The 26,043-nt window shown below is 40.3% G+C and overlaps 1 protein-coding gene and 1 pseudogene across 20 annotated transcripts in view; both read left to right on the forward strand.

Annotated features, from left to right (window-relative positions):
• ACACA (acetyl-CoA carboxylase alpha) overlaps positions 1 to 26,043 on the forward strand; it is a 283,601-nt gene that overhangs the window by 47,169 nt on the left and 210,389 nt on the right. For 13 of the 19 annotated variants that reach the window (XM_064582783.1, XM_064582785.1, XM_064582782.1 and 10 more), the window contains 2 exons: positions 7,788 to 7,834; positions 11,007 to 11,259. In XM_064582783.1, coding sequence (XP_064438853.1) covers positions 11,033 to 11,259 — 227 coding nt within the window. In that variant the 5' untranslated portion in view covers positions 7,788 to 7,834; positions 11,007 to 11,032. The remainder of the gene's footprint in view (positions 1 to 7,787; positions 7,835 to 11,006; positions 11,260 to 26,043) is intronic. The other 6 variants (XM_064582786.1, XM_064582790.1, XM_064582788.1 and 3 more) reach the window with 1 other exon arrangement.
• On the forward strand, positions 5,746 to 7,759 carry LOC123854232 (ubiquinol-cytochrome c reductase complex assembly factor 2-like; annotated as a pseudogene). Its single transcript, XR_008507204.2, has one exon. The product of XR_008507204.2 is annotated as a ubiquinol-cytochrome c reductase complex assembly factor 2-like (transcript).

Here is a 26,043-nt window from a genome sequence, read left to right on the forward strand (position 1 = left end):
AATAATACTGCTATAAACATGGATGTACAAATATATCTTTGAGAGCCTGTATTCAGTTTTTTTGCATATATATCCAAAAGTGGAATTGCCGGATTTTATGGTAATTCTATTTTTAATTTTTTGAGGAACCACCATACTGTTTTCCTTACTGGCTGTACCAGTTTACATTCCCACTCATGGTGCCCCCAAGGGTTCCAGTTTCTCCACTTTTTTCTCTTTTTTTTGATGGTAGCCTTGATGGGTATGGGTTGGTATCTTATTGTAGTTTTGATTTGTGTCTCCGTAATGATTAGTGATGTTGACCATATTGACGTGCTTACTGGCCACTCATATATCTTTTTTGGAGAAATTTCATTTTAAGTCCTCTGCCCATTTTTGAATTGGGTTTGAGTTTTAGGTTATTAATCTCTTATCAGATACATGATTTGCACTTATTTTCTCCTATTTTTTGGTTTGCCTTTTTACTCTGTTGATAATCTTTTGCTGTGCAATTTTTTTTTAATTTTCAAGAAGTCCAGTTTGTCTATTTTTTCTTTTGTTAAGCTAGCTCTTGGTGTCATATCCAAGAAATCTTTTCCAAATCCAATGTTATGAAGCTTTTGTCCTGTGTTTCTTCTAAGAGTTTTATTGGTTTAGGTTTTACATTTAAAGCCTTGATGCATTTTGCGTTAATTTTTTTAATATGGTGTTAGGGAAAGGTCCAATTTCATTTGTTTGTATGTGGAGATCCAGTTTTCCCAGCACCATTTGTTGAAAAGGCTGACCTTCATTAAATGGTCTTAGCATCCTTGTCAAATATCATTTGACCATGTATGGGAGGGTTTATTTCTGGGCTTTCTCTTTTTTTAATTGAAGTACAATTAACATACACTGTTATATTAGTTTCAGGTGTATAATATAATTCAACAATTCTAAACATTACTCAGTGCTCATCATGATAAGTGTACTCTTAATCCCCTTCACCTATTTCACCCATCCCCCCACCCACCTACCCTCTGACAACCCACCAGCTTCTTTTCTGTATTTGAGAGTCTGTTTTATTATTTGTCTCTCTTTTTTTAAAAGGACTGATTTATTTATTTTTAAAGAGAGCTTTCAGGTGAGAGAGCACCAGTGGGGGGAGGGGCAGAGGGAGAGAATCTTCAAGAGGACTCTGCACTGAGCCTGGAGCCCTATGTGGGCTTGATCTCAGGACCCATGAGATCATGACCTGAGCTGAAACCAAGAGTCAGATGCTCAACTGACTGTGAGCCATCCAGGTGCCCCTATTTGTCTCTTTTTAAAATTAATTTGTTTTGTTTCTTAAATTCCACAAGCGTGGAATCATACGGTACTTGTCTTTCTCTAATTTAATTTTACTTATTGTTATACTCTCTAGGTCTATGCTGTTGTTGCAGATGGCAAGATCTCATTCTTTTTGACCTCTCTGTCCTATTTCCCTGGTCTGTATATCTGTCTTGATGTTAATACTGCAGCTTTGTAGTAAGTTTTGTTTTTTTTAAAAGATTTTATTTATTTATTTGAGAGAGACAGAGAGCATGAGCGCAGAGAGAGGCAGAGGGGCAGGGAGCCTGCCATGGGGCTTGATCCCAGGACCCTGAGATCATGACCTGAGCTGAAGGCCGGCGCTTAACTGACTAAACCACCCAGGTTGCCCCTGTAGTAAGTTTTAAAATCAGGAAGCATGAGTCTTCCAGTTTTGTTCTTTTTCAAGATTTTTTTGGCTATTTAGGGGTCTCCTGGGATTCCATACGAATTTTAGGACAGCTTTTTTATTTCTGCAAAAAACATTTCTACAGGGGCACCTGGGTGGCTCAGATGGTTAAGTGTCTGCCTTCGGCTCAGGTCATGATCCCAGGGTCCTGGGATCGAGTCCCATATCGGGCTCCCAGCTCAGCGGGGAGCCTGCTTCTCCCTCTGACCCTCTCCCCTCTCATGCTGTTTCTCGCTTGCTCTCTAAAAAATAAATAAAATCTTTAAAAAAAAAATTTTCTACATATAAAATCAAGTCACCTACTCCCCCCCCTCCGTTTTTAACATTTTCTATTTCCACATAACCCCTTCTAGTTGCATTTTTTTTTTCTATAGGTAGTTGTTTTTGATTCTTTCATATTGGAGGTTTTTCTCAGACTATATAGTAATCTTTAATTGCTTAATTTTAACAGAGGATGATTAAAAAGCTAATTCAAGTTTATGTGAATGTGAATGAGGCTGGTTGACTGTTAACTTCCTTATAGGGTGATCTGGTGGGGCATCTTAATTAGTGAACTCCAGCGTTACTTTTTGAGGTTTTTTCCCCTTGGTCTAGTTAGATTCCACAAAGAAGGATCTTCTAATTTCCCTCCTGGTTGGTGAAAATTGGGGAAAGAAGGCTGGGAGTTCATACTCAATATGCTTACTTAATTTCTCCATTTTCAACATGGTGCTCTCCCCTTTACTGTTGCTGATATCCCCCAGTATCCCCAGCACCTGACTTTACTAGTTGGGAAGGAAATCAAAGGATCTGAAGCCTCTGAAACAAAATTTCAACCAGATCCTCTTTATTTTAGCTCCATCATTCACTTCCATTTTCTGAACATTTTCAAGATTCTTTGATATAAAGTGTTGATTATGAGTTTACCACAGATGGCTTATGATTTAGTTTCCCAGGTTTGTGTAGTCATTTATCATGTTTCCATCTGCTTTCCAAGAAAATTATCTTGCTGTTGTCTCCCCTGACTTTCTTTTCCGGGGTGGGGGGTTTTGGGGTTGGGGAGGAGATGGGAGGAGTCTTTTGTGAATTATACCTTTTAAAAAAATTCCTTTATTTTTTTTTTAAGATTTTATTTATTTACTTGAGAGAGAGAGGGAGAGTGAACATGAAAGAGAGAGCAAGAGAGCGCACACCAGAGGGAAGAGAGACAAAGGGAGGAGAGGCAGACTCCCCGCTGAACAGGGAGCCCAGCGACAACGTGGGGCTCAATCCTAGGACCCTGGGATCATGACCTGAGCTGAAGGCAGATGCTTAACTGAGTGAGCCACTCAGGCGCCCCTTTACTTTTGTTTTTTTAGTAGGATTTTAGGGAGGAACAAAATGGATATGTATTCAACCTACCATCTTTATCCAGAAGTTTGGCAAGGCTTCCTTAAAGATTTCTTGAAAGATGCAGAAGCTTTCACCAGCTTCATCCTTGAAAAATATTCTATATCCATGGGCTGAGAAATGCAGAATAGAATAGACAATTACACAATGTTATTTTCTTTCTAAAGACTACTTTACCCTAAGGAAATACTCTTGTTTTTTTAAAAAACAAACAAAAAAAAGCCCCTAGCTGGCTCTTGAAGGAAATTACCTCAAATCTTGAAGCCATTCAGGTCTGGTATTTCTCATAAGTCGTTGTATTCTACAATCTGGATGTTTATTCAGTGGCTTCTTCTACATGGAGTGCTCCTTCCTCTCTGTCCTTGTTTATATCCCAGTTCTTTATTGTTAATGTCTTCCCACTCTGGGAAATCTTCCTTGATCCCTGTCCTCACCATTACCACCTCCAAGTTTGGATAAAGTATCTTTCTTTTTTGTGTTTCCATACCTAACAATTATTACACTACTATAATTGTCTGTTTCTTTAGGTATCTATAGCATCTTAGCCAGGGACCAAATCTTTTTTATCCTTCAGTATACATCATCCATCTCACTATTTGGGACACAAGTGTTTTTTGTTTTAAAATTTAAAACATGGGGCACCTGGGTGGTTCAGTTGGTTAGGCATCCGACTCTTGGCTTTGACTCAGGTCATGATCTCAGGGTCACGGGATTGAGCCCTGAGTCGGGCTCTGTGCTCAGCCCGGAGTCCCTTTGAGATTCTTTCCCTCTGGCTCTCTCTCCCCCTCTGCCCCTCCCCCAGCTCACGTGCCAGTAAGCTCAGGCACGAGTGCTCTCTTTCTAAAAATAAATAAATAGATAAAATCTTTAAAACTTGCAGGAAAATAAAATGTGGCTTTAAAAAACTCATGGTTACTGAATTAATACTAAAATCCATTTAAAAGTTTATCAGTAAAACGACAAAAATGAAAAGCAGATTCAGTGATTATTTTTGAAGAAATTCAAATGAAGTTACTATGACTTAAAAGGCAAGGACATGTTGTGTCAGCTTGGATACTTTTTTTTTTTTTTTAAAGATTGATTTATTTGGCAGAGAGAGAAAGCAAGCAGAGGGAGAAACAGGCTCCCCGCTGAGCAAGGAGCCTGATGCAGGACTCAATCCCAGGACCCTGGGATCATGACCTCAGCTGAAGGTAGATGCTTAACCGACTGAGCCACTCAGGTGTCCCCAGCTTGGATACTTTATCAGTGGCTATGAAAACTAATTGATGCCTCTTTATTAGAATCACTTGGAAAATAGTGTCACTTGAGTTCAAGGGAAACATAAGTTTGGTAAAATCTGTTCTGTTTTATTTAGAGAAATATCCCTGGGTGAAATGCAGGCTGACTCTTAAATAAAAGTGCATTAGCTATAATTAGCTTTATCCCATTTTCAGGCACATAGGGTATAGTTTGGGAGCCTTCTGCAAATATTTTGAAGAGTTTCTAACAGTTCAAGAACATTTTAAAACTTTCTTTTTTAATAAAGGAGAATTTGACAATTTGATCTAATGAAGAAAATTTTTATTTGGATAAGCAGAATGTACTACCCCTCCGTCTGGGGAAAGGCCTTCTTTTGGCCTTCTTTTGGAGGTGGTGAGATAGCAGCTATATGAGCCTTTCCCAGGGATCACCTCCATTCTTTGTCTTCTTTCTAGAGAGAAGGATCTTAACCTGATTCATGGCAAGGCTTTGGGGGTCCTAAACTTGTATGTAAGCAGAATTTTGTGTGAGGGTGAATTTTTGTCAAGTAAGAGTCCAGAGCTTTTATCAGATTTCTAATAGTGTCCTGACCTAAGAAAGTTTAAGAACCATTGGTTTAGGTATTAAGTCACTGTGTTTGTTCTCTTGTGAGAGCATAAAGTGGAGGGGGCAGGAGAGCAAGGATTCATTGTGACTCTAAGACTTTTTTTTGGACATACATATAACGGATATAAAAATTCACAGAACAATATTCGTCCTTACAAAGTATGGTTACTCTTAACATCTTCTGTTCTATTTCATTTTTTGTTTAAGATTTTATTTATTTATTTGTCAGAGAAAGAGAGGGAGAGGTCACCAGCAGTGGGGAGGGGCAGAGGGAGAAGCGGGATCATAAGCCGAAGGCAGACGCTTAACTGACTGAGCCACCCAGGTGTTCTGTTCTATTTCATTTTTAATGACTTTTTTTTTTTAAAGTAAACTATGCTCAACACCAGGCTCGAACTCTCAACCCCAACATCAAGAGTGGCAAGCTCGGGGAACCTAGGTGGCTCAGTTGTTAAGCGTCTGACTTCGGCTCAGGTCATGATCCCAGGGTCCTGAGGATCGAGCCCCATTTGGGGCTCCTGCTCAGCGGGAAGCCTGCTTCTCCCTTACCCACTCCCCCTGCTTGTGTTCCCTCTCTCGCTGTGTCTCTCTCTGTCAAATAAATAAATAAAATCTTAAAAAAAAAAAAAAAGAGTGGCATGCTCTACCGACTGAGCCAGCCAGGCGCCCCTTCATTTTTAAAATGTTGGTTGTATGGACGCTTGGCTGGCTCAGCCGGGTAAGTGTCTGCCTTCGGCTCAGGTCATGATCCTGGGGTCCTGGGATAGGTCCTTGCTCTGCGGGAAGCCTGCTTCTCCCTCTCCCACTCCCCCTGCTTGTGTTCCTGCTCTCGCTATCTCTGTCTCTGTCAAATAAATAAATAAAATCTTTAAAAAAATAAAATAAAATGTTGGTTGTAACCTTCTAAATTTATTTCTTACTGTTCTGCTTGGTGGTAACCCATAGTTTGAAAAACACTGGTCTAGTACATAGTTTACAGAATACTTCATATACTCTCTGTTTTCACAGCAGTCCCCTGAGGTAGCGTATGACCTTTTTATTTTTACGGATGACGAGAATCAGAGATGTTAAGTGACTCGTTCAAGTTTGCACTGCCAATACTTGGCAAAGTCAGAATTTGAGCTTGAGTCCTAGGTTTTGACTCCAGCTCTACTGCCCCTTTGGTTGCATCTGATTCAAACTACTTCCTTTCTCCTTCCTATTCTCACCCCCTCTTCCCTACCACAACTGTAGGGAATAATACCAGCTTAAACCACATAATTGGGTAAATCCAGCTTCCTCAGTTAACATACCTGCACTGTCCCCAGTCCTATCGCTTGTCATTCGAGGTCTTAGAAGTTCTGGATTTCTTCTCCACCCTGTATCAGTGGTTCTCAAGCCTGGAGATATATCAGTGTCAGTCAGCTGTGGAATTTAATATTCAGATCTCTGGGCCTCCAGCAGTGAATCTGATTTGGTAGATCTGGGGTGGAGTTTAGACATGTTTTTTTTTTTAAAGATTTATTTATTTATTTATTTGAGAGAGAGAGCACATGAGAGGCAGGAGGGTCAGAGGGAGAAGCAGACTCCCTGCCGAGCAGGAAGTCCAACGCGGGACTCGATCCAGGGACTCCAGGATCATGACCTGAGCTGAAGGCAGTCGCTTAACCAACTGAGCCACCCAGGCGCCCGAGTTTAGACACGTTTTTAAAAAGCACCATGGGGTGGCCCAAAATGGAGGCCAGCCCCTGCTGGCGTTTCCTAAAACTCTGTGAGGAATGGCCAGTGGAGGAGACCAAACGGGCCAGGCGTAGCACAGGCCTTTCTGGAGGGAGAGAATACTCAAGATTGTAGAGCCTGAGGCCTGTGATCGGATGTATGAGAGTTTCACATGGCTCCATTCAAACTGTTAGAAACACAAGGACCCTTGCCCCAAAGACGTGAGCTTCACTGGCCTGTCCACAGAAGAGTACAAGCCGATCCTGTCCACAGACATCTTGAAAGAGTTTAAGGAAATGAATAAAGGAATGTGGAAGAAACTGGGGGAGAAGTTTGCCCCCAGGAATCCCAACGAGAAGCAGAAGGCATGGGCTCAGTCCTTATCTCGCCCACGCTCCTAAGCGTGGAGTCTTCTAGTTGCCATCATAAATAAAACTGCCTGGTTCCCCTCCTCCCCCCAAAAAAGCTCCACAGGCCTGAAACCAGTGTAACATCATGTGTCAACTATACTCAAATTAAAAATAAATAAATAAATAAGTAGCTCCATAGGTGATTGTTATACATAACCAAAGTTGAGAATTTTTATCCTGGATACATATAAATTGTTGGGCATAGAAGGAAACCTAGGTTTCGGGAAGTAGCTAGAGACTTCTTGATCCCTTAGAGTTTTAGGGATCTAAGGGATTTAGATTTAGTTTTTAGTTTAATTTAATGCAAGATCTGTCCCCTTCCTGGCTTCCAACCTTATATGTGGGTATAACCATTTGGAAATATAATCAGAGTCTGAGTTCCAAGGGATCTAGTGGTTCTCTTCTCCCCCCCTGCCTCTTTTTTGATGAAATATTGGCTATCATAGGGTTGGAATATGTTCATCGAAGTATACAATTGGAAAAGGCACCTCCTGAAGTGGTAAGCTTGGATTATTATTTAATACTTTCATGAAAAAACAAACTCTTTGTGTAATGCTTTTGATTTATAGATATGAATAAATAATAGTTAAACAACTGAACTTTATGCTTCAAATTAAACAATAGATTTGATCAGAAAAATGATACTTTGAGTACTATCAGTTTTGTATCATGCTGAGCAAAACAGGAATTGCTAAAATTTGGGTTTCTTAAAAAATAAAACCACTTCAAATCTCTCTCTTTCTCTCTAGTTCTTTTTGGAGGTGGATATCTGCTCAGACAGTAAGAATTATAAGAGGTCAGTTACAAATAATATTCTTTCATGTTTACAGTGTGATAAAAATTTCATGTTCATGTGCTAAAGTATTAAACTGTAGGCATTTATGTGAAAAGTTGCCTTCTACAAAAAGCACATAGGCAGATTTAGCGGGGGGAATAACCTGAAGTGAATGGTCTGACAGTGGTAGTATTCCACCCCCCTTTCTCTTTAATTCTGGACTAGATTCAGTGGAAGTGGGACGGGCCATAGAGTAGTTTCTAGAGTGTCTGGACATCTACTCAGTGATTTTCCATACATGACCTCTCTTTTCTGGTGCTTTGCAGGCTTGTGCCCGGGGATACCGTTCAGGAGAATTGCTGGTTGGTTGATAGGCTCTTTAGCTGCTGACAGCTGAGCTGCTTCCAATCTTTGCAACAATTCAGGGGAGGCTGCCTTCATGTTCTTAGCTAGGAAAGAAAAATTTGAAGTTGACCTTATGGAGCCTCTCGTTTATTAGTTAAATCATTTCTTCTTCTTCTCCCATGGAATCAGAGAATTTCTCTTTTCTCATGAATTTTATTTTTTTGTGTAGTCATCTAATTTCAGTCAGACTCTAAACTAGAACATGCCCCTGAATGCCTTATTTATTTCTCCTGTGAAGAAGGCAGCCATTATTTTCTATATTAGTTGAGATGGAATTTGGAATTCTGCAGGGGTGGGGAGGGAAGGGGGTCTTTTCTTATTTTTTTATGTTTATTTTTTTAAAGATTTTATTTATTTATTTGACAGAGAAAGACACAGCGAAAGAGGGAACACAAGCAGGGGGAGTGGGAGAGGGAGAAGCAGGCTTCCCGCAGAGCAGGGAGCCCGACGCGGGGCTCGATCCCAGGACCCTGGGATCATGACCTGAGCCGAAGGCAGACGCCCAACGACTGAGCCACCAAGGCGCCCCTCTTATTTTTTTTTTTAAACTTGATTATTTACTGCTCTAAAATGTGAAAGAAGTAGACTTTTTTGTTGCTGTACCTTTTGGTGTTCCTCAAAGTGGTCAATCTGTTGGAACTTTCCCTCCCTCCTTCCCTCACTTTGTCCTTCTTTTCCCTTTTTCCTTCCTTTCTTCTTTCTCTTTTTAAATGATTGGTTTTCTTTTAGATTTCTGGAAGTGATTATCTTAATAAAATTTGGAGACATTTAAAAATTATTTTAAAGAAACCTAGTATCCCAAGGGAGGAATGTATAGTAAATTTAGATGTCAAGTTTTTCCTGTTGCATACCATTTTTATATTTGATTCTAGTTTTTAAAATAAAAGTTAACTGAAGTAATCTCTAACTCACTATTGGGAAATACCTAGAAGTAATTTTTTTTTTTTTTTTTTTTTTAGCATTCCTGGCAATTTGTTATTACTGTTTTATTCTTATAGCAGAGTGGTTCTCAAATTTTTAGGATTTGTTAAAATATAGAATACTGGGCCCCAAACTGTAGATTCTGATACAGTTATTTGCTCTATGGTAGGGCCTGAGAATCTGTACTTTTTTTTTTAAAGATTTTATGTATTTATTAGAGAGAGCATGAAAGGGGAGAGGGCCAGAGGGAGAAGCAGACTCCCTGCTGAGCAGGGAACCCCATGTGGGACTCTGTCCCCAGACTCCGGGATCATGACCTGAGCCGAAGGCAGTCGCTTAACCACCTGAGCCACCCAGGTGCCCGAGAATCTGTACTTTTAAGAGGTACCCTGGTGATGTTGCTGCTACTGCTGCTGGCCTGGCAACTACATTTTTTGAGAACCACTGCTCTATCATTTACAAATACTGTTTTGTCTTTGTAAATGAATAAGCTCTGATTCACCAATGACACAAGAATAATGGTGCACGTGTCATTTTAATGTTTAATGGTGATTTCCAAACATTTTTAAATCTTTTTTTTTAAGATTTTATTTCACACAGAGAGATAGCAAGAGCAGGAACACAAGCAGGGGGAGTGGGAGAGGGAGAAGCAGGCTCCCCGCTGAGCAGGGAGCCCTATGTGGGGCTCGATCCCAGGACCCTGAGATCATGACCTGAGCCGAAGGTAGATGCTTAATGACTGAGCCACCCAGGCGCCCCAAACATTTTTAAATCTTGATGTTTTGTTATCTGATGTCAAAGAACACTGCTTTCTACCTACTGTTATACTTCAAAGTAGTCTACAGCATAATTTATTAATATAAATTTATTATCTATTGATACACCTTGAAATCAGTATTGGGAATATTGCTTTCTAAATTAAAATTGTTAGGCCGCAAGAGGTTCAGTGCTAAGTTGATGTGTAGTTCTGAAGGGTTTTTTTATGGAATTTTTTGAGTGACAGAATAAATATTGTTTCTTTTAGCTTTGGTTTTTATTGTTCTTGTGGGCTTTGAACTGTTCTGGTCTTTGTTAATTAGTTTGCTAGTAGTTGGAAATATTTAATTTTGGCTAATAAGGCCCTATACCTAGAAAACTAATACTTAATTGAGATCACCCCTCCCTTATTTTAATTATAGGTTTTGAATTTGATAGTACATTCATTTTCTCCCTATCGATGTCAGCACATTAGAGCCAAGAGCAGACATTTTTGGATGAATTTTTAACAGATGTAATTGAAGAAAAAACTCATGAGGACAAGTAAAGATTTTCTCTCTCTCTCTATTAATCAATGTCAATGTATTTTATGTGTATATATTTATACAAAAATACACATATGTAAAATTCACAACCTCTCACAGTGTACAGTTGGAACGAGGTGATAGTTGTATAGTTTACTCTAAATACCTAGTTTGAAACAACCACCACTCTCCGCAAATCTTTTCCTGCATTTCTCCCTAGTATTGACAACTGAAGTCACACTAGCATGAGCAGCTTTCACCTACTGCAAAGGTTTCTCCATTGATCATAATTATTTCTTGGACGTTACCAAATTAATAAAGAGATTGGGAATGGCTTATAGTTTTTTGAGAGAGATTTCTTTGAGGAAGAGGGAGCTAATTTTAATTTTTTAGGCATGGTTATCATGATCTGGATTTTCCTCCCTTGTAGAAAACAGAGGCCCTGAAATAGATAGCCAAAGAAACTAGTTCTCAAACTATATGTTGCTTCCAAGTGCCAGCTGTAGTATATTAGGTATAATCTATGGTTGTCCTCTGATAACAGGTTGTTATCCATAACCTGCTTTTCTCACTCATTTTCTTCATAGCTCTGAGAGCTCATTTTGAAGGAATAATGGATGAACCATCCCCCTTGGCCAAACCTCTGGAGCTGAACCAGCACTCCCGATTCATAATTGGTTCTGTGTCTGAAGATAACTCAGAGGATGAAATTAGCAACCTGGTGAAGCTGGATCTGCTGGAGGAGAAGGAGGGCTCTCTATCACCAGCTTCTGTTGGCTCAGATACACTCTCTGATTTGGGGATCTCCAGCCTACAGGATGGCTTGGCCTTACACATAAGGTAAGACAGAAATTTAATGTTTTACTTATTTAACATGACCTATGGGTTTCACTGATTTTGTTCTGGAAAGAGCAAGAATAATTTTAGCCCAGGTTGTACCACCTTTAACTGCATCACTGGACTTGAAGCTTTTTTTTTTTTTTTTTAAAGATTTTTTTATTTATCTATTTGACAGAGAGAGAGATAGCGAGAGCAGGAACACAAGCAGGGGGAGTGGGAGAGGGAGAAGCAGGCTTCCCGCAGAGCAGGGACCCCGACGCGCGGGGCTCGATCCCAGGACCCTGAGATCATGACCTGAGCTGAAGGCAGACGCTTAACGACTGAGCCACCCAGGCGCCCCTGGACTTGAAGCTTTGATGAATAAATGAACTTTGCATGAAGTGCAATTTTCAAAGTGTCTTTTCCTAAATGTTCCTCTCAACTTTTTCCTGTTCTTTGTACATACTTGGTCTTTTAGTGACATCTAGTCAGTGAGAGTTAGGTTGAGGAATTTTGGTTTCTGTACTACTTTGACTAATGTTGTAACTGTCTTAATGGTTGATAGGACTTTTGCAGGGTTGGGCAAATTTATAGTAATCGTTCTTTGAATTGCTTTCTCATGTCAGGAAGGTATATACTATTTCTGGCAGGGTTCGTCCTCAATAACAACCTGTGGCAGGAACAAAAGGTTGTTATAGACCTCCCTTTTTCTCTAGAAATGGAATTCTTTATATGTAACCGAGAATGTCAGTGAATAGTAACAGTGGATTATTCTTATTTATTGATGTTTGATTATACAGCCAGTATGTGATATACTGATCTTTGGTCATTTGCTTTGCATTTCTTGGATTAAAGAGCCTGGATTAGTGGTTCTTGGTTTTCACTGTACATCAGAATTACTTGGTGGAACCTTAAGAAATGAGCCCCATCTATCTCCAGAAATGAGATTCTGATTCATTTGATATTGGCTTGGTTTGGAGCTGGGGCATTTTTTTTTTTTAAACTATCCAGGTGATTCTAATGTACGGCCAGGGTTGAGATGATAGTCTAGCAGAGATAAACATTAGTTAGAGTGACTATTGCTGTTATTATCTTGGTGATTCTATTATTAATGGATCATAAAATAATTAAGCTCCTTTTTATATACTCAAGATATAGACCGTGTAGTAAAATCCCATACCGGCTCTGGCTGAATGTGACTCTTCTGGGACTTTGGGGTCCTTACTTCTGAAAGATGAGGTAGTAAGTGTCGATGGACACCCCCATTTAGCCATGTGGAGTCAAAAGAGTTAAGCCAGTTAATTATGTTTTATGTCACAGATTCCTAGAACTGGGATAAACCTGAGAGATAATGTAGCCTAATGCTTTTTATTTAAGTAGATGAGAGAACTGAGGCCTAAAGAGGGGAAATAACTTGTCTAAGGGTGAATAACCAGAAAACTGGAATTCAAAGGTGCCCTGATTCCATTTCAGTAACTTTTCTACTCTACTTCCCTGACAGTAAAAGTGTCTTAATTATTTAGCTAGTTTAGACAAAGTTGGTGTTCAGGAGTTGATGAACAAAGATTTCATTTAATCTCTGGGCTAAAAAGATGAATAGAGGGCAGTATTTAGTGGCAGATAAGAGGGGTCAAGTCTTTTTTTTTAGGGGTCAAGTCTTTATGTAAATATTTCTTATAACTTTATAGTTCATTTAATGGTTGACCTGAAGGCTAAACTGCTGGTGATATCTTACCCTTTGAGGTCATTTCTAAATGTGTGAGGGTTGTGACTGGTGGGAATACAGGGGATACATTCCAAGACCCCCAGTGGATGCCTGAAACCACAGATAGTACTTAACCCTCTATATACTGTGTTTTTTCCTATACATACGTACCTATGTTAAAGTTTAATTTATAAATTAGGCATGGTAAAAGAGTAACAGTAATAACTAATAATAAAATAGAACAGTTACAACAATATGCTGTAATAAAAGTTATGTGAATGTGGTTTCTCTCTTTCAAAAATCATATATCAATCTCATCCTTCTTGTGATGATGTGGGAGGACAAAATGCTTACGTGATGAAATGAAGCAAGGCGAATGATGTAGGCATTGTGACGTAGCTTTAGGCTACTATTGACCTCATGATGTGTCAGGAGAAGGATCACCTGCTTCTGGACGGCAGTTGACTGTGGGTAACTGAAACCTTGGAACGTGAGACCACAGATAAGGGGGGACTACTACTGTACCCTTGCATTTAAAGGACAGAGGACCGGGGCACCTGGGTGGCTCAGTCGGTTAAGCATCTGCCTTCGGCTCAGGTCATGATCCCAGGGTTCTGGGATCAAGCCCCACATTGGGCTCCCTGCTCCATGGGAGCCTGCTTCTCCCTCTCCCTTTGCCTGCCACTCTGCCTACTTGTGCTCTCTATCTCTGTTAAATAAGTAAAATTAAAAAAAAAAAAAAAAGACAAAGGACCAGTGATTCTAAACCTTCTTCAATGTACTAGATAATCTCACATAGCCAAGAATTGTCCTCAAAATGTCATAGTGCCACTGTTGAGAAAGACCGGGTTAAATCTAAATCCTTAAAGCCACATAGCACCTTGAGAAATTTGTCCAATTTGAGGCCATGTAAAACAGACTAGCCATTTGTTGGACTAGGAAATTGTGTTTGGCAATGGTGGCATGAACACCATTATAGGAAACTCAGCCAGTGATTTGCAAGGCAGCTTGTAGTTGCCAAGTTGTTCCCAAAGTTGATGTTTCTTCTTGCAAAGACTGTGTGGTCAGTGGTATGAGTGCCTGAGAATTTTTTTGCAAGCCCTACAGTTGGAAAACTCATGCCCATAGCTCATGGAAGAGCAATGAACTGAAGTGTGATCAGCAGCCTGGGGAGGAGTTCATACCTGCTTCCCAGCTACTGAATGTTCCAAAATAGAACACATGTTTTCCACTGATCCATTTCTTTTTTTTTTTAAAGACTTTTTAAATTTTTTTATTAGAGAGCACAAGCAGGGAGAGAGGCAGGCAGAGGGAGAAGGAGAAGCAGGCTCCCTGCTGAGCAGGGAGCCCAATGTGGGGCTCTATCCTAGGACCCCAGGATCATGACCTGAGCTGAAGGCAGATGCTTAACCGTCTGAGCCACCCAGGCACCCTCCACTGATCCATTTCTAAGTCATTTGTGGATATGGTATCCTTGGGGTTAATTTAAATTGAGTCAGATTCACTTGATATTAGAGAGATCTCTGTTCTTGCATCTGCCACCAATTAGGTATGTGACCACAGAGAATTCAGAGAAATTACCTCTTTGGACTCATTTTCCTCATCTATGAAAATGAAGATACTGGTTCAGATACTCTTTTTCACTCTTTGAACCCAGAGTTAAAGATTGGTTTAGGATTACCTTCCTGAATGAATAATCTAATCTTTTACAAGCGATATAGATTAAAGGGGCAGGTGCACTCCTAACAGGTCATCTAAAACCAAGTAATGTGACTGCCATAGTATAGGATGAGAATGGGCCTCTCAAGTTTAGGGCTTGGTTTTTTATGCTAAATGAGAAGTTTAATGGGCATGTTGGATAGGCAGGAATAGAAAATAGACTGTTACAGAGATGGAGATGACTTGTATCACATATTTTGAGCATCACTGAAGGAAAAATCACTTTCTAAGCTTTATGACCTAGGGTACCTGCCTGGCTTAGTCAGTAGAGCATGCAACTTTGAGCTTGGGGTCATGAGTTCAAGCCCCATGTTGGGTATAGAGATAATAAAATCAATCAATCTAAGCTTTACAACCCAAACAAAGCTTTACAACCCAAACATTTGAAAATAATACCCTAAGAAAGTAGTTATAGCAAAAAAAAAAAAAGTAGTTATAGCTTGGTGGGACTATATAAGCCTCATTTGTAGACACCTGTGCTTTGGCTTATTTTTATTTTTTTATTTTTTATTTTTTTTTAAGATTTTATTTATTTATTTGACAGAGAGAGACACAGCGAGAAAGGGAACACAAGCAGGGGGGGTAGGAGAGGGAGAAGCAGGCTTCCCGTGGAGCAGGGAGCCCGATGCGGGGCTCGATCCCAGGACCCTGGGACCATGACCTGAGCCGAAGGCAGACGCTTAACGACTGAGCCACCCAGGCGCCCCGTGGCTTTTTATTTTTAGGTAAGATCAGCTAGGGATTGATATAGCAGCTAGGTTGATATATTTCTGAACCTCATTATTAATATTTAATTGAATATTTGAGAAGAAAGACCATTGAAGACTGAATGTAGGCATCTTAATTTTAAGAACTTAGGTGTGATTTGGTAGCATATAATAGAGCTATCTAGTTGCATGGATAATGATATCTGTTCCTTGTGGGATGCCACTTGAAGTCAGATTGTTCTGAATATTTACAATGCAGTGTAAATCCAGATCACCCCACAATCATGCTATCAACCAAAGATTATAATCAGTTTTGTCAACTAGTATGCTGAATTCCTGGTTGAAGTCCAGTTGGAAACAGGTGAGCCCCACAGTTGGGTCTCTCTTAGAGTAGTATGGTTTCTTTAAACCTTTTTTATCCTATAATTCATGTTACAGTATTTGAAACTCCATCTCAGTTTTCCTTTAAACTTCTTAAAGTAAATCCCCAAAGTATCAAATGGCCAACATTTTATGCTTAGCAAGCATGTTGGTGATTTCATTTGAGAACAATCTGTAATTGCTGTTATTTTTGTATACATAAATCCATCATATGATGTTCTATAGCTGGGTTTAAGACAGTGGTTACTGCTTTGGTAGGAGAGAGAGATTAAGTTTGCTAAGGCAAGGCCTCTTGAAAGTGAGCTACATTACTGTCTCCTTTCTGGTCTAGAAAGAAAAGTACTTTATCAATATCTTAGAAAATTTAGAATCCAGATATGTGATTGCCTATGAATTATTATTATTATTATTATCATTTTTAAAGATTTTATTTATTTGACACACAGAGAGAGCTAGAGAGGGAACACAAGCAGGGGGAGTAGGAGAGGGAGAAGCAGGCTCCCGGCTGAGCAGGGAGCCCAATGCAGGGCTCGATCCCAGGACCCTGGGATCATGACCTGAGCTGAAGGCAGATGCTTAACGACTGAGCCACCCAGGCGCCCTGCCTATGAATTATTTTTGACTCTTAAGAAGAATCCAAGTAGAGAGTTTTGAAGCTATTTTGTAATTAGAAATAATCTATAAAGTTTATCCAGTGATACCGGTCATGGAATACAAGCAGATAATATACTGAGTTGGGGATCATCTCCTAGATACCATACTCCTGGTCATAGACCTTTTTTTTCCCTTTTTTCTTTTTTTTCTTTTTTCCTTTTCTTTTTTTCTTTTTTCTTTTTTTTAAGATTTTATTTATTTATTTGAGAGAGAATGAGAGAGAACGAGCACACGAGAGGGGGGAGGGTCAGAGGGAGAAGTAGACTCCCTGCCGAGCAGGGAGCCCAATGCGGGACTCGATCCAGGGACTCCAGGATCATGACCTGAGCCGAAGGCAGTCGCTTAACCAACTGAGCCACCCAGGCGCCCTCCTTTTTTCTTTTCTTTTCTTTTTTTTTTTTTTTATTTATTTGCGAGAGAGAGAATGAGAGACAGATAGCCTGAGAGGGAGGAGGGTCAGAGGGAGAAGCAGACTCCCTGCTGAGCAGGGAGCCCAATGCGGGACCGGGACTCCAGGATCATGACCTGAGCTGAAGGCAGTCGCTTAACCAACTGAGCCACCCAGGCGCCCTCCTTTTTTCTTTTTTTTAAAGTAGTCTTCATGCCTAGCGTGGAGCCCATTGCAGGGCTTGAACTCATGACCCTGAGATCAAGACCTGAGCTGAGATCAAGAGTTGGATGCTTAACTGTCTGAGCCACCCAGGCACCCCCTGGTCATAGACTTTTAAAAAACACAAAGAGGGAGGTAGGTGGGGGATGGGTGAAATAGCTGAAGGGAATTAAGAGTACACTTACTGTGATGAGCACTGAATAATGAATAGAGTTATTGAGTCACTATATTGTACACTTGAAACTAATAGAATACTATACATTTAATTATACTGGCATTTAAAGACATATAGAGCTGTACGGACCTTCATCCAGAGGAAATAGCAACGAGGTGAGATTCTGAGAGGATCTGTGAGTGGCTTTCAGCTTTTGCTCCCATTGGGTCAAGAAGGAAATTTAGAAATTTAGGGGACAAGGATAGTGAGAGATAAAGCTGATCTATTGCTGTTACATCCTATCTTACTTTTCACATTATCTGTGAGAATTAGCAATCTTGTTTTCTCAGTGACTAATTACAATAATAGTAATAATAGGTAAGTTCATCAGGTGCTTTACTATATGCTAGACAGTCGGCTGTGCTTTATGTGGAGTTCCATACTTAATTTTTACAACAACCTCATGAGGTAAGTAATGTACTGTCATTGCCCACAATTTATGGATGGGGAACTGAAACACAGATTAAATAATGTGCCCAGGGTCACACAGCTAACTGTCTGTTGGATCCAGTCAGAGCCCATACTGTCAGCCACAATGCTAAACGAACCCTGGGTGTAATAGGTATGCTTATGTTCTCTTTGAGCAGTATTCCTCTGATTAAATGTTAACCTTATTAAAAAGATAGAGGGGCGCCTGGGTGGCTCAGTTGGTTGGGCGACTGCCTTCGGCTCAGGTCATGATCCTGGAGTCCCTGGATCGAGTCCCGCATCGGGCTCCCTGCTCGGCAGGGAGTCTGCTTCTCCCTCTGACCCTCCCCTCTCTCATGTACTTGCTCTCTCTCATTCTCTCTCTCTCACATAAATAAATAAAAATCTTTAAAAAAAAATTTTATTTATTTGACAGAGACAGAGACAGCGAGAGCAGGAACACAAGCAGGGGGAATGGGAGAGGGAGAAGCAGGCTTCCTGCCGAGCAGGGAGCCCGATGCGGGGCTCAATCTCAGGACTCTGGGATCATGACCTGAGCCGGAGGCAGATGCTTAACAACTGAGCCACCCAGGTGCCCCATCTGAATCCTTTTCTATGCATATATATGTATGCATTTCTTTCTACTGGAATGAGATCATCCTGTATACACTGTTTTATAATCTGTGCTTTTTTTGTTGTTGTTGTCAAGAATTCCCAATTTTTTGTTTCAGTAAATTTTCGTCTCATTTGCTATACCCACCATATTCCAGTTTCTGCAGTTGACTCCAAAATGCTGGTTCATCCAAACTCATGTCCAATCTAAGACCACACATTGTGTATTCTGTCTCTTAAATTTCCCAATATTGTATTACCACCCCCCTCCTTTTTTGGTGACAGTGCCTAGCCATTTGTTTAAAAGGAATTTAGCAAATCATGAAAGTATATGGCTACTGCTAAGTTTGGTGGTATTGAGAGAAATGGAAGGAAAAATAAAGGATAATTTACCGGGTGCCTGGGTGGCTCAGTTGGTTGGGTGACTGCCTTCGGCTCAGGTCATGATCCTGGAGTCCCGGGATCAAGTCCCGCATCGGGCTCCCTGCTCAGCAGGGAGTCTGCTTCTCCCTCTGACCCTCCCCTGCTCATGTTCTCTCTATCTCATTCTCTCTCTCAAATAAATAAATAAAATCTTTAAAAAAAATAAAAGGATAATTTACCATTCTACATTTTTTATAGTTATAGCACTTGTAGGAAAACAATTTAGTGTTGCACTAATGATATTTTAATGAATTTTATAATCAAAATGAAAGTGGACATTATAAAATACAGTGTGATTTGATCAAAAGCTATGAAGGACAGAGCTTTTTAGTTTCAGCTGTGTTTGTTTTTATTTGACCTGGACAGAAATTCTCTTTCCTTTTTAGTCTCTCACTTTAAACTCATGAGTTTGAAGTGATTTTGTTTAAATCTAATAATGGAGGTGAAGTTAAATAATATCTGCAAAGCTTTTGGGAAAGTAAAATGTGCCGTACTATGTAATATGATATTATTTATTATGAAGGAGTGCTCTTGTGAGGTAAAATTTTTTGACTGGATAAACCTTTTTAAGTCTTTTGCATATTAGCTTAAAACTTGGAAATTTAGATCTGAAAGGCTTTAATGACAGGACACATATACTGTCAATGTTATAATTGAGATGTTGAGAATAACCATTATTGAGAGGACAAGAAATTTCATTTTTCCTTCCTATCTGTGGCTCATCTGTCTCCAAGCTTTAACATGTGAAATAAGGAAAAACTGGCTCTAGTTGAGTTTATATATGATTTTGCTTATAGATGGGCCTGTGAGAGTGTTTTTATGTTTTGGCTTTCTTCACATTTCTCATTCAGCTTCCCTGAGCTTTCTCCCTTCCCCCAGCAGCTTTCCAAACCCTTTACTCTCAATGCTCCTTCCTTGATATTCTGAGGTTCCCAGTTGCCATGGTGCCTCAGAAGTGAGTAGACAGAGAAGGTCATTATGAGATTAGCAACTTGGTACTCTTTTTCTGAAGGCAATAGTTTGCTCTATTTCCCACCCACTCTTTCCATTCAGAAAACAGGAGCTGTCTGTGTATGTATTATAATCTCCAGAGTTTGTTCTATAAACTTAGCTAATTGTAGAAATGAAATTATGAATATGGTAAGTAGGGCTCAGGACGGCCACTTGACGATGTTTATTATTTTTATTCTTCTATTATTTTTTTAATTTATATGACAGAGAGAGAGAGCGAGAGCAGGAACACAAGCAGGGGGAGTAGGAGAGGGAGAAGCAGGCTTCCCGCGGAGCAGGGAGCCCGACGCAGGGCTTGATCCCAGGACGCTGGGATCATGACCTGAGCTGAAGGCAGACACTTAATGACTGAGCCACCCAGGTGCCCCTATTTTTATTCTTCTAGTGTAATGCATACATGTGAGTGAAGTTTGCATTTACTACTTAAAACTTTAAAATTATGAGGTATATACTTATTATAGAAAAGTTAGAAATTCAAAAAGCATGAAGGAATAGAAACAATCCAGAATATGATTGTCCGGTGATAATTGCTATTAATATTTAATGTTTCTTTTTGGTAATTTTTACCCCATAAAGATAAATTTCATTAAAAAACACATACATGGGGCGCCTGGTTGGCTCAGTCAGTTAAGTGTCTGCCTTCGGCTCAGGTCATGATCCCAGCGTCCTGGGATCAAGCCCTGTGTCGGGCTTCTTGCTCCGCGGGAAGCCTGCTTCTCCCTCTCCCACTCCCCCTGCTTGTGTTCCCTCTCTTGCTGTGTCTCTCTCTGTCAAATAAATAAATAAAATCTTAAAAAAAACCCAAAACCACATACATGGATGATATCATAATGAATACACAGCTCTGTTATTTGCATTTTCTCATGTCATTAAAAGTCTTTTGTAAGCTTCATTTGTTTTAGCTTTTCATTTTGAAATAATTTTAGATTTACAGAAGAGTTACAAAGACAGCAGAGTTCCTGTGTATCCTTCACTCACCTCCTCTACTATTAATATTTTCCATAATCATAGTACATTTATCTAGAGTTGTCAGATGTAGCAAGTAAAAATATACGATGCTTAGTTAATTTTGAATTTCAGATAAACAATGAATAATTGTATAAAAATATTAAATACTACAAATACTGCATTAGACGTACTTTTGTAAAAAATTATTTGTGTTTGCCTGAAATGCAAAATTTAAATGGGCATTCCGTATTTTATCTAGCAACCCTGTATTTATTAAAATTAAGTAGTTAACATTGGTGCAATACTTTAAAGCAAACTACAGACTTTGTTTGGTTTTCAGCTCTGTCTCCACCCTCACTAAGAGAGATCTACTGGACAATTCTAATTCCTGAGTTTTTCCAGAGTGTTAACCTGGAATCATGCTTGTTTCTAAGTGGCTTTCCCTACCGTAGGCTCTTTGGTCTCGAGGCGGTTACTTCTTGACCATCCACTTTCTGTTTTCTGCAATTTTTTGACGTCTGTATTTGTTAGGGACTCCTCTTTAATTTTCTTTGTTCTTATGTCTTTATGCCTCTTTTATTATCGTCATTTTTGTGTGATTTTTGGCAGAGAACAGTAATACACCAGTGCTCTGACAGTCTGTTACTGTCACCTGGTAGTTCCATCAGCTTCTTACTCTATTGCTGGCGGCTTCTGCTTCTACCACTTCTCTGAAACTACGCTTAGAAAACTCACCGGTGATCTCCTCGTGGGCAGAATTTGACAGTGTTGACTTTTCACTCATTCTTGAAACTACTCCTTATGTTTTATTAACATTCTCTCCCAATTCACCTTTCTGACCCTTCCCTCTCAGGTTCTTGAATAGACTTGGCTTTTTTCCCATGACACTTAATTGTTGATTTTCTGCAAAACTTCCTGGCTGTAGCCCTCTTCTGTTAGGCTACATCCTCTCTTTTGATCTACCTTAATTAACAGCACTGCCATTTCTCTGGTCTCCCGAGCCAGAAATATGGGTGTTATGCAAGATTCCTCTCTCCTCCACCCCTCATACCTAATTAGGTATGCTTATTGATGCTATACCCCAATAATTTTTTTAAGATTTTATTTATTAGAGAAAAAGAACAAGTGGGGTGGAGGGGCAGAGGGAGAGGGAGAAGCAGACTCCCCGCTGAGCAGGGAGCTCATTGTGGGGCTTGATCCCAGGACCCTGGGTTCATGACCTGAACCGAAGGTAGATGCTTAACCAACTGAGCCACCCAGGTGCCCCACCCCAATAATTCTTGAATCCATTCCCTTCTTTCCATTGCTACTGCCATTGTATTTGCTTTTATTACTTGTTTGGATTATGGCAATAGTATTTTAGCTCTTCTCCAATCTCTTTCACCTGTCAGTATAATAAGCTCCAGATGGTCATTGGAATCTTTCTAAAAGGTAAACTGATCATCTCATGGCATTACTTCAGTGGGTCCCTTTTACCAATAGGATATATTAGTGTCTAACCAAACACTGTGCCAGGTTCTTTTTTTTTTTTTTAAGATTTTATTTATTTGAGAGAGAGAGAGAGAGCATGAGCAGGGGTAGGGGCGGAGGGAGAGGGAGAAGCAGGCTTCCCGCTGAGGAGGGAGCCCAATGTGGGGCTCAATCCCAGGACTCTGGGATCATGACCTGAGCCGAAAGCAGACACTTAATGACTGAGCCACCCAGGCGCCCCCATTGTGCCAGGTTCTTAACAATATTTCCAATACGAGAGTTTTCATCATTGTTATGGTGGGCTTGTTGAGATCTGTAAGGGTTAATAATGTCTCAGATTTGTTTGAACTGGGTTTTGAAAGAATGAACAGAAAACGGGCAAGCAACAGAGTTAAGTATATATATATAGCGGGAACATTAGTGATGGTAGGGTTGACAACATGTGCGAAGTACCAGACGGAGACATCTAGCATGTTCAGGCGATTATAAATCATTGAGTATTACCATAACATAAGGGAGACAGGATGTTGAGTGTCGTGGAAGAAGGGGCGGGTAAGAAAGAGGTGAGATCATTAAGCATCTTGCCTGTCACACTAAAGACATATATAAAATGGGAAACAGTATTTAGATTTGGCTGTGCAACAGAGTCATCTGTGGAGCTTTAAAAAACTATGCATTTAGTTTTTCCACATCGGGCTCCCTGCTCTCTGTCAAATAAATAAAATCTTTAAAAAATAAATAAATAAAATATTTCATTTATTTATTTGACAGAGAGAGAAATAGCAAGAGCAGGAGCACAAGCAGGGGGAGTGGGGGAGGGAGAAGCAGGCTTCCCGCGGAGCAGGGAGCCCGACGCGGGGCTCGATCCCAGGACCCTGGGATCATGACCTGAGCCGAAGGCAGGCGCTTAACAACTGAGCCACCCAGGTGCCCCACCTTCTTTACATTTTAAATATCCCATTTTCTACTAAATCATTCCTGTTGGCATTCAGGCATGCTCTGATGACTCCCATCTTTATAAAATCCTTCTTTAATAGCCACACTCCGTTTGGACCACTGCCCTGATTATCTACCCCATGTCATGGCCAAGATTTTCAGAAGAGCTCCTACTTCCTTGTCTCCCATTCCTTCTTCAAGCTGCACTAGTGTATACTCTGCTCCTGAAACTGCTCACGTTAAAAATCACCAGTGACTATGGTATTGCTAAATTCAGTGGGTGCGTCTCAGTTCTCATCCTTCCAGGTCTCTCAATAGATGACTACTTTTTCCTTGAAACACACTCTTCTCTTTTCTGCTGAAAACCTTGCTTTTTTTGTCTCTCCTCCTATGTCCCTGGTACTCTGTCTAACCTGCTTTGCAGGCTCTTCCTTTTTGATGTTACTTCCAACAATTAGTCCTGCTTGGTCCTGGACCTTCTTTTCCTTTTACTTGGTATACATTTTCTTCCTGTATAATCTCACCGCTTTGCTACTGTGTATATGCCAGTGACTCCCATTATTTATGATATCCATCTCATACCTATCTTCTGAGCTGATTTGTTACGTTCGACTATATGTAGTGTCTTCACTTGAATGTGAATAGACATGAACTGTTTTTGTTTTTTTTTTTTAAAGTAAGCTCTATGTGTAATGTGGGGCTTGAACTCACGACCCTGAGATCAAGAGTGGTATGCTCTACTGACTGAGCCAGCCAGGCACCCCTAGACCTGAGCTCTTGATTTCCCCCATCCTCAATAAATTTGATCCTTGTATAATCTTCCACATCTTACTGATAAATACCGCCTCTGGTCACTTGACTTAAGTCAGAAACCTGGGGAATCGTACTTCAGTTCTGTTGATTCTGTCCCCAGTGTTTACTTCAGTACATTCACTTGCCATCACCTTAGTTTAAGCCTTAGCCCCTCAACTTTGTTTGGACTTCTAGAATGGTCGCTTAACTGGATGCTCTGCCTCCTGATTTCCCGTTGTTGGCACTTAGCATGAGATACTAAATAAATTCACAGCTTGGCTCCTGGGCCCCTGAATGATCTGACTTGTCAGCTTCAGTGTGTTGACAGTGCTTCACCCATATTGGGTTTTCAGTTCTTCCTATCTGGGGGCCACACATGCTTGTGTGCCAGTCTTTCCTATCTGGGGGCCACACATGCTTGTCCTTCCACCTGGATTCACTTTTACTCTCTCAGTGATTACTTGAGGCCCCCCCCCTTTTTTTTAAGAGATTTTATTTATTTGACACAGAGAGACTGAGAGAGAGCACAAGCAGGGGGAGTGGCAGGCAGGCAGAGGGAGAGGGAGAAGCAGGCTCCCCGCTGAGCAAGGAGCCCGATGCGGGACTCGATCCCAGGACCCTGGGATCATGACCCAAGCCGAAGGCAGACGCATAAGGACTGAGCCACCCAGGCGCCGAGCCCTGCTTTTATTATTCATAATCCTTTTGTTCTTCTTTCAAAGGACTTATCACAATTTGTAATATTTTCATTGGCATATTTATTTGATTGCTTGTTTCTGTTACACTGTAACTAATATGAGGGGCAGAGATCATATACGTTTTGTTTGCAATTGTATACCCAGCACTTTTTTTTTTTTTTTTAAAGATTTTATTTATTTGACAGAGACATAGCGAGAGAGGGATCACAAACAGGAGGAGTGGGAGAGGGAAAAGCAGGCTTCCCGCCGAGCGGGGAGCCTGATGTGGGTGGGGCTCGATCCCAGGACCCTGGGATCATGACCTCAACTGAAGGCAGACACTTAATCTGAGCCACCCAGGCGCCCCTACCCAGCACTTTCTATAGCATATAAATAGATATTTGTTGAATACATGGGAGAGATAACAAGATTGGCCAGGGGCAGTCACAAAATGTAATAGTATTTTAAATTATGCATATATATGCCATCTTTTTAGTAGATTTAGGATTATTCGGGTTTTCTGTTTCTTCCTGGGTGGAATAGAAAATTATTTTTCTAAGGATTTACCAATTGAATCTAAATTTTAAAATTTATTGGCATAAACTTCATAATAACATACTCATTTCTTTTTCATGTTTTAGGATTTGTAGTGAGTTCCCTCTTCATCATTCCTGATATTGAGCTAGCATTTTCTCTTATTCTTTTTCTTTTTTTTAAAGATTTTATTTATTTGAGAGTGAGAGAGCACAAACGGGACAGGGGAGGGGAGGGCCGGCAGAGGGAGAGGGAGAAGCAGTCTCCCTGCTGAGCAGGGAGCCTGATGTGGGGCTCCATCCCAGTACCCTGGGATCTTGACTTGAGCTGAAGGCAGGCTCTTAACTGACTGAGCCACCCAGGTGCCCCGCATTTTCTCTTATTCTTGATCAGTCTTAATAGAAGTTTATTAATTTTTTTTTAAGATTTTATTGAGAGAGAGCATGGGGGGGGCAGAAGGAGAGGGAGAAGCAGACTCTCTGCTGAGCAGAGAGCCTGACATGGGGCTCGATCCTAGGACCCTGAGATCACGACCTGAGCTGAAGGCAGACGCTTCACCAACTGAGCCACCCAGGTGCCCCTAGAAGTTTATTAATTTAATTGGCCTTTTTAAAGAACCAACTTTGTCTTTGTTGATTTTTTTTTATTGTACATTTGTTTTCTCTTTCACAGATATCTGCTATCCTCTTCATTCTCTTCTTTATACTTTCTTTAGGTTTAATTTGTTTTTTTCTAGCCTTTTGAGATAGATGATTATCAGCCCTTCTTTTCTAAGCTGTGTACTAATGTCTACAAATTTCCCCCAAGCCCATCTTTAGTTGTATCTCATGTCTTTTTTCAACATTTTATTATGAACAACTTTAAGCATACAGCACAGTTGAGAGCATTTTATAGAGAACGCTAGATTTACTCATCACCTAGATTCTACCATTAACATTTTTCTATACTTGCTTTATCATTTATCCATTTCTGTATCTCTTTATCCATCAGGTCATCCTATTATA

This window comes from Mirounga angustirostris, unplaced genomic scaffold (genome assembly GCF_029215605.1).
Source record: "Mirounga angustirostris isolate CCGP_5_RB_7025 unplaced genomic scaffold, mMirAng1.0.hap1 SCAF_17, whole genome shotgun sequence".
In the NCBI taxonomy this organism is placed as follows: Eukaryota; Metazoa; Chordata; class Mammalia; order Carnivora; family Phocidae; genus Mirounga; species Mirounga angustirostris.